Raw genomic sequence first — 14,799 nt, forward strand, 5'->3', positions numbered from 1 at the left:
GGTAGGTTTATATCTTTCACAAAATCAGGAGGTTGTCAGTCATTATTTCTTTGATTATTTTGTTTTTAATCCTGCCCTCTCTCTCCTGTCCTTCTGGTGACTCTCACGACATAAGACTTGTATCTTCTGTTACGGTCTCACAGGTCTCTGAAGCTTTCTCTGTCTGCTTTCTGTTTGCTTGATTTTTATTTGCTTTTCTTCATGTTGTTTAGATCAGTGGTACCCAACCCCCGGGCCGTGGACCGGTACCAGTCTGTGGGCCATTTGGTACCAGTCCGCAGAGAAAGAATAAATAATTTACATTATTTCCGTTTTATTTATATTTAAGTCTGAACGATGTTTTATTTTTTTTTAATGACCAGATTCCCTCTGTTACATCCGTCTAAGACTCACTCTTGACGCTTGTCTCGGTCACGTGATACATTTATCCGTCCCACCCTAAAGGCCAGTCCGTGAAAATATTTTCTGACATTAAACCGGTCCGTGGCCCAAAAAAGGTTGGGGAACCACTGGTTTAGATGGAATGATTCTCATTGTTGTCCTCGTAGTTCATTGATTTTCTTTTTCTCTTTCCATCTCTTCTGCTGTTGACCTCACCTGTTCAGGTTTTTATTATAGTTAACTGTATTTTCAGTTCTAAAATCTCCATTCAGTTCTTTATTACGTCATGCCTTTGCGTGCCGGGACTTTGCCTCGCTTTGCTAAGATTCTTACTGTTTTCCTTTGTTTCCACCTCTCCGTAACTGCTCGCTGAAGCCTTGTGACAGCTCCTTGAAATCTCTGTCAGATAACTCTCCTATCTCGGTTATCTTGCTGCTGGCGTTTATTGAACGTCTTTTCCTCATTAGCAAGAACTTCCTGGCTTCCTGGTATGATGAGTGATTTTTAAATTGAAAACTTACGTTGCGGGTATTAGAAAACTCTGGATCTCATTTAAACCTTGTGTTTTAACTAGCTTCCCCTGATCCCATCTGACAAGGGAAGGGAGATGCTCCTGCAGTCCTCCTGGGGGAGACAGTGGGCACAGGCACCCAGAATCCTAGCGCGGCCTCTGAGATACTCATGGGGGTGCTCCTTGTTATTGTAGGCAACACCGGAGTTCTCCTCCCCGCTAGGCTCACCCTCACTATCCTGGGTAAGGAGAGGGTAAGAGCTTTTCATTACAGCTCCCTAGTGAGCCAACTTCACCCCACCCTTGTGGGGGGGGGGCACCACCTGAGGCTGGGAGTCTGTGATGGGGAGGAAGCTCAGCCTGCGAACCCCGGGGAATTCTAGCTCCTGCTCTACCTCCTCTGACACCGTCCCCGCAGGGCGCTTAGGGATCCCTGTCACAGCTGGGAGGGTGAGAGTCAAGGCTCCCCACTCAGCCTCTGATGGTGTGGGTGGGTCGCGGTGTTTTCTGTGGTGTGCGGCTGCAGTGCAGCAGTTATTCTCGAGAAGTTTCTGTCCTGCTGGACTGCCCCTTTCCTGCGCCTCTGAGTACTGAAGGTTGGCTTGCGTTGAGGCGTTTTTATCCGTGCCCGTTAACATGACTGCGGAGCTGGCTCCTTCGGCTCTCAGTCTGGGACATTTGAAACAGACAGAAGAAACGAGGAGAGCTTATTACCTGCTTATTACCAGCTGTTCCTTGGGTCTAAGGATCCCTAGCCGATCTGCTCTTGTCTTCTCACATTTCGGTTTCCTTGTGGTTTTCTTTCTTTTTACTTTTTTTAGAAAATTAAATTCAACAGGGTGACATTGATCAAGAAGAGTCCATAGGTTTCTGGTAAATATTTCTATAGCATTTGAGCTGTTGATTATGTTGTAAAGCCGTCACCCAAAGTCAAATCATTGTTCGTCACCGTATATTTGTCCCTCTTTACTACCCTCTCCACCTTCTCCCCCACATCCCCTTCCTCTGGTGACCACTTCACTCTTATCTATGTCCATGAGTCTCAGTTTTATATCCCGCCTGTGTGTGAAATCATATTGTTCTTAGCTTTCTCTGACTTACTTATTTCACTCAGTGTAATGTTCTCAAGGTCCATCCGTGCTGGCGTAAATGGCAGTATGTCGTCATTTCTTACGGCTGAGTAGTATTCCATTGTATGTATGTACCACATCGTCTTTATCCAGTCCTCTATCAAGGGATACTTTGGTTGTTTCCATGTCTTGGCCACTGTGAATAATGCTGCGATGAACATGGGGGTGCGTGTGTCTTTATGTACCGATGTTTTTGAGTTTTTGGGGTAGTTAACCCAGTAGAGAAATTGCTGGGTCCTATGGTAGTTCTATTCTTGATTTTTTGAAGAACCACCATACTTTCTTTCATAATGGTTGTACTAATTTGCATTCATGTTTTTCTTAATGGAATGCCCAAGGTGTTCAGGTGGACAGAGCGCTTCCCTGAAGCAGAAGTATCAGGGTGTCCCACATAATTCCCCTGTAAAAATATTAAATTGCTCACATTCCAGGCCTCAACTTAGACATTTCAGTATTTCTTATTTACTTATTTACTTGACTTTACCAAAATCCTAAACCTCAAAGCCAAAAACAATGGGAGCAGAGGGAAGGGATGGAAAACAAAATCATAAAAACGTACCTGAGCGAGAGAGTGCTAACGTTGCCACTTACAAAGAAAAAGTCTCTGGAGAGTTAACGCAGAGAGAGACTGCCTATATTTACTGTAATATTGCTGAACCCTCCATGGGCGGCACTTCCTCAGAAATCCCCATTTTGAAAATAATATTGCATGCTCAACTTTTGGTTAAATATCAGTAATAACCTACTTACCTTTTCAAACAGTAGTGGCTTAGAAAAAGAGTTCACCTCTTCCAGATGACTCAGTCCCTAATTCTCCGCTGCGGGGCCGGTGCGTCTCGGCCGGGCCCGGGGGCTCTGCGCATGCCCGTTTCTGCGGCGGACGCGCCCGCACCCCCCATGGCTGCTCATCGCTGGGGCAGTTGGACACAAAGTCGTGCCCACGGAGTCGTGGTCGAGTAAGAGGGGATGCTTGGGTTGGCACGCAGGGTGTGTCCTGTCATGCCACAAGCAGGGAACCTGACTCACAGTGGTTTTGATAAGCAGTTTAATGCCACTACATGATGTAAACTTAAATCAGTATCCTTTGTTACACTCTGGGTGGCTAAAATTGCCAAGCAAGTAGAAGTTAAAGAAAAAGGGGGAGAAAGAAGGAAGGAAAAAAAAGAAAGAAGAATAAAGTGTTATTTTGGCAGCGGTGGGTATCCCATTACCTTATTGGGATCAATTTGTGGAGTGTTGCTGCAAACCAGACCGTGCACTGAATTCATTGTAAATACCATTATTTTGAATATGTCCCATTTTGCCACATCGGGCTAAAGAATATTATCCACATTTTTTAAATGAGAGAACTGAGCTGGGACGTGAAGTGCACTGCCCAAGGCCACCCATGTGGCAGGCCAGGTCACTGGATTAACCCTGATTCTGCTCCAACGCTTTCCCTTAGGGTGGTGTGGGGGTGCAGGCCCACAGGCCGAGGTAAGCACGCGGAGGAGAAGCCCCACACTAGATGGGGCACAGCTTTCCACACGGTGCTTCTCACACCGTCCCGGGCACACGGTTCCCAGCCCAGCAGGTCTGCGAAAGGGGCTTCTGGTTCTGTGTCCCTAACAAGGGCCTCCGATTTGTCTGATGGGGCTGGTCCATCAACCACATTTTCAATTCAAGGATCCAAATGATTCATTTTGTTAACAATGCCCAGGGAAGGATTATGGATTTGATCTTCAGTTGAAGGTATTCCAGGCCATTCGTTGTTTTTTTTCCTTTTAAAAATGTAGTCGTAATGTCGTCCTGGTCCTTACACGGCTGTTTCATCACTGTCACTGAAACCGAGTGGAAACGTGGAGTTCAGGTAAAGGGAAGGAGATTGCTCGATTCATCAATGAAGTCAAAGGAAGTTGTCTGAGTATAAACAAGAAAAACTAATGTCTTACTTATTACCAGTAGCTTTCAATACTCGTTAGCTACGTGGACCATAATTCGTAAATCAAAAGTCAGAATACACGTTTTAACGGTTTGACAAAGGATTAAAAAATAAAATTAGAATTCTGTTCATCTGGGTGATGTTACCATTCAGATCTGGACCATCACACTGTCAAAATCATGGGATAAATATGAAAATAAACCACCCACCCACAGCTATGAACAGGTTATCTGAAACACTGTATATTAAAAGAGACCTACGAACCTACAAATGTTTATTTATATAACAGCTGCTGTCCTGACTTGTGAATCTGAAATTTGTATGAACCAAAATAATAGTCCTCTGCATACTGATCTAAAAAAAGGATGTTTAGCCCATTGAACAACATATACATAAGTATGCTCCAAATGATTCTTTCCCTTGGTCCTGCCCCTAGTGTCTCTCTCTCTCTCTCTCTCTCTCTCTTTCTCTCTCATTGAATTTATTGGGGTGTTATTGGTTCATAAAACCTTACAGGTTTCAAGTGTACTCAAACATGGCAGCCATTTTGATTCACCACCTTGCTGTACTGTTTAACAAGTGTCTATGTATTTAAAAGCGAATTGTCAACCTTGACCTTGAGTCTCAGCTCTTTCCCTCTCACTCGCCTGTGGGACCCACGGTCTGTGGGGCCCCCAGTCTAGGAGGGGCTCTGGTGGCTCCAGTTTGTTCTCTCCCTCGCTCTGTCTCCCACCACACCCCCGGGTCTAGAGCACGTGGGGAAAGAAGAAAAGGAGAGGGTGACAGGGAAGTTCTCGCTCGGCCTGCAATGTTGTGAGCTGGGGGCCTGGGTTTGGCAGTCCTAGAAAGGGCCGTGAAGTGTCAGAAGCAGGGTCAACCCCAGAGACTCCCTCGCTGCCGCCCCATGGCCGGCGGCCTCTCCCTGCAGCTCTCCGATGTGGGAGAAGTCTTCATCTTCCTCTGGCCCTTCTCGACCTTCCCTGTCACCCCGTGAGCGCCATCTTGGACTGATCATAAGATGGCCGCTCTTCAGCTCTCTCTTGCTCCTGCCACTCATTTTCTATGGAAAACCCTCCTTTACCCACCTTCCTCCCAGAAGAATTCTTGGGGCGCAGGACCTCAGCGCCCCTCCTTCGCCGAGGGGCCGCTGCCCGCCGCATTCTTACTCTGTCAGTTTGTCAGAGGGGACTCAGGTCCCAGAACATGTTGCCCGCCCCCACCAGGTTTGAGGTGTGAAGAGGCCCCCTCTGCCCCCTCTTCAGCAGGTGTAAGAGTCTCGCAGCATGGCAACATAGTCTCCAAAGATACATATTCACAGCCCTTCTCTCACTCGACTCTGCTGACCCTGTGACACCCTGGATGCGGGTGCGACATCGAACTGGCTTTAATCCTCTGCTTTGACCTTCCTGTGTGGGACCCAGCACCTCTTTTGAAGCCAGTTAGCCACTGTCCCCTGTGCCGGGGCCAACACTCTGCTCAGTACGCTAACGGGCCTCCTCACAATTCCCAAGCGTGTTTCTGAAATTTCTTCCCACTTTGAACCTTCTTTCCATGGAGCTCACAGGACTCTCTGGGAACGCGTCTTATAAACACAGAATGCTGGCATAGGAAGGGACTTCAGAAATAACCCATTTCAGTTTATTTTTCTTAGTCGAGAAGAGGACCTGGGGGCCCAGAAGGTTTCTGGAGGAAGCCGAGTCCCCGGTCTGAGTGGCAGAGCTGGCCCCGGCCAGCAGCCCTGACTGGCGGGCTCCCCCACCATTCACGGGCCAGGAACAAGACGAAGGGTTCAGGATTTACTTTTTTTCTTTTTTTAATCTATGAGAATAAAAACATCTCTCCTTTTCTAAATGGAACTAAACCAGTCTTTCGAACCAAAAAAGACTCGATGAAGAGAACGCAGGCAGTACGCGTTTCCGGGACTCTCTGTTCCAGTATTCTCTGAGACATTTTGTTTTATGGATTAATATATACTTTTTATACCTCAAATGATAGGGCAGCTCTTCTTTGGGAAAGAATGTTCTGTGACTCAGCCGTCTTAGGCTAAAAGGTCTGTGAGATTACAGACCCGGGTCAGACAGCACTTGTTCGTGCTGAGAGAAACCGAGAGTTCATGCTTCGGCTGGGTGTCAAGTCCCGAACTGTCATAAAGGAGCGGCTCGGTGCCCTCTCTGCCCCTAAAGCCCCCTTCCACGTCACGCCGCATTGAGAGCACGGAGGCTTCAGTGCTCAAGACCCAGGTGTGGCCACCAGTTCACACCTTTAGAGAGAGACGAGGTCGTTGCTGACAAGCTCTGAATTTTCTCTTGGATGAAAGGCTAGGACCTTCATGCCCCGAGTGGGAAAACCGCCCATGAGTCAAGTCAGACCCTGGGGCTGGAAGTATCACTCATCTCACACTGCTGGTCAAAGATCTCAAGCCCAGGAGGAGACAGATGTTCTTAACAGCAACTCATTCCACATTCAAAGCAACAGGCTCTCCTACCTGCCTATTCTGTGCTGCTCTCTCCTGGAATCATTCATTCGGTTTTCATCCAGAAGGTACCACGTGAGGAGGACCGCACATACGTTAGTAAGACAGGTTTTGAGCTTAGACTGGGACGGGCCATAGCAACGGGAGCGGCACGCCCCCTCCCCCTGTGATTGCCCTGCTCATGTGGGGGAGGGGGCTCTGAGGGGCTCAGGGGAGAGACAAGGACTCGGACTTGGGGGTGAACACATCACAGCGCCATCTCCAAAGATGCTGTGACTTCACTCCCCCCATTAAGATCCTTCACCTGTAAAGCATCAGTCCCCTGGACCCCGAAATGGGAACAAGAGCAGCAACGGCCTCCAGTGAACACGGTCAGACCGGCCAGGACAGGGCCGGGCACACCATCCGCGCGTGACAAACATCAGTTCTCCTGGTTAGAAAGGACTGCGAGAGGAAGCACGTGTCAAAGGAGAAAGACGCAGAAAGGGCTGGTGCCCGTTCGTTTCTTGTGTTGTGAGTGTTTTCTTAGCTCACTCTTTTTCCCTCTACCTTTTAATGGTGACCAGCCTCACTTTCATCCTGATCCTTGGAAGCTGGACAGCGACCCCAGCCTCTCGGACTCCTGTCCCTCGTGGTCACTCCTGTCCCTCGTGCTCGCTCCTGTCCCTCGTGGTCGCTCCTGTCCCTCGTGGTCGCTCCTGCCCCTCGTGGTCGCTCCTGCCCCTCGTGCTCGCTCCTGTCCCTCGTGGTCACTCCTGTCCCTCGTGGTCGCTCCTGCCCCTCGTGGTCGCTCCTGCCCCTCGTGGTCGCTCCTGTCCCTCATGGTCGCTCCTGCCCCTCGTGGTCGCTCCTGTCCCTCATGGTCGCTCCTGTCCCTCATGGTCGCTCCTGTCCCTCGTGCTCGCTCCTGTCCCTCGTGGTCGCTCCTGCCCCTCGTGGTCGCTCCTGTCCCTCATGGTCGCTCCTGTCCCTCGTGGTCGCTCCTGTCCCTCGTGGTCGCTCCTGCCCCTCGTGGTCGCTCCTGCCCCTCGTGCTCGCTCCTGCCCCTCGTGGTCGCTCCTGCCCCTCGTGCTCGCTCCTGCCCCTCGTGGTCGCTCCTATCCCTCGTGGTCGCTCCTGCCCCTCGTGGTCGCTCCTGTCCCTCGTGGTCGCTCCTGCCCCTCGTGGTCGCTCCTGTCCCTCGTGGTCGCTCCTGCCCCTCGTGGTCGCTCCTGCCCCTCGTGGTCGCTCCTGCCCCTCGTGCTCGCTCCTGCCCCTCGTGCTCGCTCCTGCCCCTCGTGGTCGCTCCTGTCCCTCGTGGTCGCTCCTGTCCCTCGTGGTCGCTCCTGCCCCTCGTGGTCGCTCCTGCCCCTCGTGGTCGCTCCTGTCCCTCGTGGTCGCTCCTGCCCCTCGTGGTCGCTCCTGCCCCTCGTGGTCGCTCCTGCCCCTCGTGGTCGCTCCTGTCCCTCGTGGTCGCTCCTGCCCCTCGTGGTCGCTCCTGCCCCTCGTGGTCGCTCCTGCCCCTCGTGCTCGCTCCTGCCCCTCGTGCTCGCTCCTGCCCCTCGTGCTCGCTCCTGCCCCTCGTGGTCGCTCCTGTCCCTCGTGGTCGCTCCTGCCCCTCGTGGTCGCTCCTGCCCCTCGTGCTCGCTCCTGCCCCTCGTGCTCGCTCCTGCCCCTCGTGCTCGCTCCTGCCCCTCGTGGTCGCTCCTGCCCCTCGTGGTCGCTCCTGCCCCTCGTGGTCGCTCCTGTCCCTCGTGGTCGCTCCTGCCCCTCGTGGTCGCTCCTGCCCCTCGTGGTCGCTCCTGTCCCTCTTGGTCGCTCCTGCCCCTCGTGGTCATTCCTGTCCCTCGTGGTTGCTCCTGTCCCTCGTGGTCGCTCCTGTCCCTCGTGGTCACTCCTGTCCCTCATGGTCACTCACCATCTCAGGCTGATGAGCACCGAGACCCGACCACTCTCTCAATTGCTTACACTTCTGCTCAGATGGAGTGAAGGCGGCTAAGCAGTGGACCTTACGGAAGGGGGGTTACCTGGGTGGCCCAATGTCTTCACAAGGGTCCTTAAATGTGGAAGAGGGAGGCGGGAGAGAGGGTCAGAGAGACCCAACGCTGCTGGACTTGAAGATGGAGGAAGTACGGGTGAACTTAGAAGCCAAAAAAGGCAAGGGAATGAATCCTCCCCTAGAGCCTCCGAAGGGAACACAGCCCTGCCCAAGCTTGAGTCTGAGCCCAGTGAGACTCACTTTGGACCTCTGACCTACAGAAATCTAAGATAAAAATAAAAAAAAAATTAAAAACACTATGCTGTTTAAGCCATAAATCTTCCAGCAATTTGTTATAACAGCAAATAGAATAGTAGTGCAGTGTCAAAATGTAACTAGTAATTCCCCAGGTCATACCGAGTGGGGAAAGACAACGGGCCCAACAGTGTGAGTGTGTTCTATTCATTCTTCCTCTCCACTCACTGCGGAAGGGACTGCAGCCTCCAGACACACTCATCCGGCCTGCAGGGGCCTCACGTCTGAAGACTAATTCGCGTGGCAAATGCTACCGTCTGATTTAGGGTGCCCCGGATTCTACAGACCAAGTGTCCATGCCTGAGCCCCACTCTCCTGTGGAGGCATCTGCTAGGAGTTCCCACCGTTCTGCATGGCCCTCAGGGGTCTCGGATGCAGCTGGAAACGCTGGGAGCCGAGCTGAAGAAAACTAGGAGGCGACACCAGCAGGAACCAGGTCGGCTTTGATTTGTGTGGACTGCAGACCTACTGTGTGCAGGGCAGTTTGCCAGACACTTTAGGTCATGGTGTGATCCCTTTTCCCCAGTCCTGGGCTCTCAGCGTCGCAGGGTTAACCTTCTCCCAACTGCACAGCCGAGAAGCTGCGAGCCTGGAATGTCAGGTACGGGGAGGCCCAGCCTTGTAGGTACAGGGGCTCCCCCTGCACCAGCGCCCTGGGCAGAGATGCTACACTGCAGGGCCAGGGGCAGGTGTCTGTCCTCCCAGCCCTGCCGGGCCCCACCTGGGGGCAGATGGGGACCTCCTCCTGCCTACGGTTAACACACAGTCCGCAGGGGCTCAGGGTAGGCAGCTGACATCAGCCAGCAAGAAAAAGTTCACTTTTAAAACGGCATAAGACAAATCAAACTTGCAGTTCTATCATCTCTTACAGAAAAAAAAAAAATCAAGCATGAAAATAAAAATAATTCCAAGCTCTTTTATTCTGAATTTATTTTTAGTGACAATAACAAGGGAGCTCTTTTCACATGAGTCATTTTACCAGGCAGAAACAGGACTTCCTGAAAAGGCATTCGACAGAAGCTCAAGGGAAACCACTATTTAACCTCAGAAAGATGGGGTGCCACTCACCGTCGGGGTCTCCCCGCCACCCCCAGGATGTTCTCTCCTCTCCCTCCTCTAGCTAGACCCCTACTCTTCCTGTCTGGGAAGATTCTTTCTAGCTAGATTCTTTCTTCTGGGCATGCCCTCATTTCAAACGGGATCCCCTGTTCTACGGTCTCAGAGAATATTGTACAAGGTCTTCATCGCATTTCCTGGAACTGTGCTGCTTGTTTTCTATGTGTTCATGCACCAGGCTCTTAGGACACAATGATGTGTGGACCCAAACACGACCCTCCTCACGGGGAACACCCCCTCTTATATAGGGGGAGCCAGACGGTTCCTGTGCGCCTCTCCCAACCAGTTATACTAAGAAATGCAGAATTCCTGAAAATTAATGGCCTAAGGCAGGACCCATGGGTGCTCAGAGCAGGGGACGCCAGCAAACTGTGCTCAGACATTAAACAAACACCTGAACACGTGTCTCCCACTGTCATCCTCTGTTTTGCTCACCCTGTTTCACTTTATGTGTGACCTCATTTGTTGACCCAGTGTTGGGCACAAAGTCAGTGCTCAGTAAATGATGATTCAAACACTCAATGAAATGGAAAGTAGCTGCTTCTGCCTTGTGAGCTAGTGATGTAGTTAAAGCCTGTGGCTACTGGTTCGAAGCTCAATGCAACAGATCACGAAAGATGCACATCTGGACGGTTATTACTAACAATCCTGCAAAACGCACGTCACCTCTCACCCTGGAGGTGGGTCTCCCACTTTCTTTCTTTAACTTGATTGTCCTCTGGACTGGACCGGGTCCTGTTACCTGACTGCCTACAACCTCTGTACGGAACATGCCTCCCTCTTCCCCTGGCTGGTTGACCGCTCCCTGTCCCACTGGCCACTGGCTAAGACGGCGTCACAGCGCAGCTAAGGGTACGGGCTGGAGAGCCTGTCTACCTGGATTCAGACCTCAAGTCACCTGGCTGGGCGACCTCATGCCACTCCCCTTTCTGTGCCTCAGTTTCCTCATGTGTAAAATAGGGATGATAGCATCCTACCTGGCAGAGCTACTGCAGGGACCAAATGAGCTAATAATGTATGTGAATCCCTTATTACGATGGCCCATGGCAAGCGGCACATAAATTTATATCATGATCAACTTCTGAAGATGACCAGGTTCAACCCTATACATAAGCTCAACTTTTTAACTTTATATATATGTGTGTGTTTATTGCTCCCCTGCTTCAGCAAGCTCCTTGGGAGCAGGGACTGGGTCTGATTTGCCCTTCCAGCATTTTCCACAGTCCTGGAACAATCCGCACATTCAGCGAAGGCTTTCAGTGGTGGCAAAACACACTGGTTGTCAGCTGTGTTCTCACACAAACAACCTGGTAGCGAGGGACCAGGACACACACAGTGAAGATAGGACACTCACCCACACTGGTTAGGGAAGAGGCGAGGCGAACAGGAGTTTTAAGGAGATTTTGGGTTATATCTTTGGTCAATCGGTGCCACCACACCCAAAATAAACAATGTCTGCTTGCAGAATCTCTGGCGTGATGCTGACACGCAATGACAAAGAAACGGAACATATGCAGCTTACTCGTGGCCAGGACAGCCGGCTGGCGCCAGCCCCATAGACATAGAAGAAACAAAGGCCTGAACTGAGAGCTTGGGATGGTTTCAGCTAGGCACAGGCTAACGCGGTCCAGCCTTTTACAGATACGCAGGAGGCGATCACTGTTCTCCAGCAAGTCGAAATCATCCCAGCTTGCTGAAGTGTTTTGAGCAGTGACACAGGAGAAGGATTTAATTTCTAAGCACAGAGCGTCTGTGTAATTGCATACACATCATTCTGCAACGGCACTTGCGTGTTCCTATGTGCCATGGTCTACACAAAGCCCCGTCTCTTTTACTTTTACGGAAGACAGAGAGTTTTGTAGGTAACGTCCCCACCCGGGCTTGTTGCCTTACCAACTCACAGAAGAACCGTTAAGAGCCAACGCCACCACTGAGTGAGGGACGAGGCTCCAGGCGGAGCGTCGGGCGGCCTGAGCTCCGGGGTGACCACGGCCACTCCAGCTGAGTGACCAACAAGTCCCTTCGCATCTCTGCATCCCCGGCTGCCTTGCTTGTAAAATTAAAAATAGCACCTTCCGAGTCAGGTTCCGAGGTTTGAACGAGGTAACGAGTGCCGCATTTCTGTACCTTGTGAAGGCCTGCGGACACCCACCCAAGTCTCGTGCACAGTGATGGGACATTCCAGGCTCTCGGTAAAGTCACCACGGACATTTATCTGGCGTTGGAGTCTAGTTCTGGCTCCACATACTAGAAGTGCTTTTAACCACAGGGACCTTCAGTTTCCTGTAGCATAATCATCAATATCAGAGCATTTCCTGACAGTCCTGATGTAGGGTGCTTCACGGAGGCCGTCTCGTTCCATTACTATTGGGGTTCTCACCCTTCTCACTCCCAGAGGCCGCGCCTTTGCCTCCTTCTTGTGCCCTCAGTTTCCTAAATAGACACCTTCTCTTGGCCAAACCTGATTCTTCTCTAACTCCTATTGCAGTGCAAATACTTTATGCATGAGTGTATTAGTTGGGGTTCTTCAAAGACAGATAGATGATAGATAAGTACATAGATAGGTGATAAATAGATAGATAGATAGATAGATATTAATAGATAGATACGGAATTAGCTCACATAATTAGGAAGGCTAAGAAAAGTCCCAAGATCGTGTATGTGTCAGCAAGCAGGAGACCCAGAGAGGCGATGTGTCATCCCAGTCTGAGTCCAAAGGCCTGAGGAATACGAGGACACTGGAAGGACGGAAGACCTACCGGCCAGGACAGGCGACCGGAAGGGTAGCGACCCGGGCAGGTTCTTGCTCCGTGATCCACCAGCTGTGACTTGAAACGTGACTGGTTTGAGTCTCAAGAATTATGCTGAGGGGTTGGTATGTCACAGACTCGGAGCAAACAAGAAAAATAAGGCCTGGGAAGAGTCTGAGAAGTGTGAAGTGACTCCACCTATATGATTATGATTAAGATTATTTGCCTTAAAGAGAGGAAGGTCATGTTGGTTTCCTTCTCCTCCTTCCTAGAAAGGAAAGAATTGAAAAGGGACAGAGACCATGAGAGAGAGGGAGGGGTTGAAGGCCAAGGCCCTGCTCCAGTTCAGGTGTTGACGGGGCGTCCCTCCCCTCCTCCCCTCTCCATCCTGCCTGTCCCCTGGGCTCCCCTGCAGATTGTCGTGAGCCAAGGACCCCAGAGCGCTGTTGCTGCTGCTGTCTTGAAGTGAGTCTGGTTCTCACTTCAAGACCTGCATTCAGCCAATGTGAGGACAGATGGCACGAGGCCCTTTGCCCTGCCAACTTAGTGGCCCTGGCCGGGATTCAGCCCCTGTATGGAGATGGAGTTATTTTGCCCGCATGGTTTAAAAATATTACAGTGTTTTCACCTCCGGGAGAAGTGTTTGGCAAACAAGTGATAGCAGATGTGTGTGTGTGTGTGTGTGTGTGTGTGTGTGTGTGTGTATGAATGATGTCATATTTCTGGCCCGATTTGTCTAAACAAGGCTCTGCTCAAGATGCATGGCTGAGTACAGCCGCCATTTGAACGCAGAGTCTGGACCTAGCCCCGGGGTCTGAGGAGACTTGGCTCAGTCTGGAACTTGGGCCACTGTTCTGGTTCTTCCCTGCGCTCACCACGGTGGTCGCTCACTGCCCCTTGGTGGGACTCCACCTTCTCATCTGAAAACCAGAGGGCTGGGCTACCGCCAGGGCAGTGCGCCTGTGGAGGGCAGCGCCCGGCGGGTCCTCGGGTCTGCAACGAGTTCCAAGACGAGAACCGACTCCAGCCGCCTTCCCGGAACCTGTACTTTACTACGGTCTATATACCCCCCAAAGCTCACCCCTTCCTCAGGACCCTTGCACGGGGTTCCCTCTGCCCAGAAACCCTTCCCTGCAGACCCTCTCCTCTGTCACAGTGTGGGGGGAACGTGGGGACCTCGAGACTCTGCTCTCTCAGCGGGTGACAGTGATAATGGCAGCGTCATGGGAGCCTCGGTGTGGTGATTAAATCAGGCACTCGGGCGAAGTGCCTAGAATAAAGCCCAGCACAGAGTGAGGTCTTCACTAATGTTCGCCTCCACGCCCCTGCTGGGGGGAAAGTGTGAGCTAAGCAATGGACATGGATCTAATGAAAATTGATTCACTGGTAGACCAGCTATCCCTATCCCTTCTGTGAATAAAGAATGAAAGGAGTCCCAAGAAGATGAGCAGCAAGGTTAGGAAAAGTTTTGCCTGCATTTACTTGTCCCCTCCACTTCTGTGACCCCCAAAGGACCTAGTGGCAGTGCAGCAGCAGTCAGCGGGCACATCTGTCCAAGGTCAGGACCCCTGTCACGCTCAGAATGTTCTTTCCCTCTGGCCCGGGAGCTTGCCCTGAGGCCCGGGCTCCCCCGTGTTGGGCTCTGCTGGCTGTCGGACGTGTTAGGGGAGTCGGGCTTGGAAGTGGGAACAGCCCCACCTGCTCCAGCTCCCCAGACATGACCCGATGTGCTCGGATGTCGGCGGTGTATATGTGAGTCTTCCCCCCAGGACGCTATTTCTTCGCAGCCATGAATGTGTCCGGGGGCGGCACAGACCCTGACAAAGCTGAGCACCCCTGAAGTCCAGCCGAGGACACGGCTTCGGCTCAGGCCAGGACGCCCCCTTTCAAAAGTCAAAGGGCTCGTGTGATGGGGGAGAGATCTCAGCCCCCTGGGGGAAGCTCCCCCGTGTTTCCTGAAGGAGATGGGAGATGAGAGAGAAGGAACGGGCAGTTAGTGTGAGGGGAGCCCCGCTCAGGAACCTGGAGTCACTCAGCCCGGGGCACCAATGGAGACAGATGCTACACGATAATAAATCAGAAATGCTGGTGCTAATTAACCCAGGCGTCCACACAGGGCTCAGCTCTCGTCTAATTTATAAGAAAATAAAATGAAATAGATGGATTTTGATCCATTGCAGGAGACAGTACCTTCGACTAGGAATTTATAAAACGAACAGCACAGCCCCAGGGGTGGTGGGCGGCC

The 14,799-nt window shown here is 51.6% G+C and overlaps 1 protein-coding gene across 1 annotated transcript in view; it reads left to right on the forward strand.

The window, feature by feature from the left end:
- Positions 1–4,847: 4,847 nt before the first annotated feature.
- The window catches only part of CLNK (cytokine dependent hematopoietic cell linker), a 163,102-nt gene continuing 153,150 nt past the window's right edge, over positions 4,848–14,799 (forward strand). The window contains exons 1-4 of the mRNA XM_066233102.1: positions 4,848–4,933; positions 6,096–6,183; positions 9,052–9,124; positions 9,215–9,289. Coding sequence (XP_066089199.1) covers positions 4,848–4,933; positions 6,096–6,183; positions 9,052–9,124; positions 9,215–9,289 — 322 coding nt within the window. The remainder of the gene's footprint in view (positions 4,934–6,095; positions 6,184–9,051; positions 9,125–9,214; positions 9,290–14,799) is intronic.

This window comes from Saccopteryx bilineata, chromosome 5 (genome assembly GCF_036850765.1).
Source record: "Saccopteryx bilineata isolate mSacBil1 chromosome 5, mSacBil1_pri_phased_curated, whole genome shotgun sequence".
NCBI lineage: Eukaryota > Metazoa > Chordata > Mammalia > Chiroptera > Emballonuridae > Saccopteryx > Saccopteryx bilineata.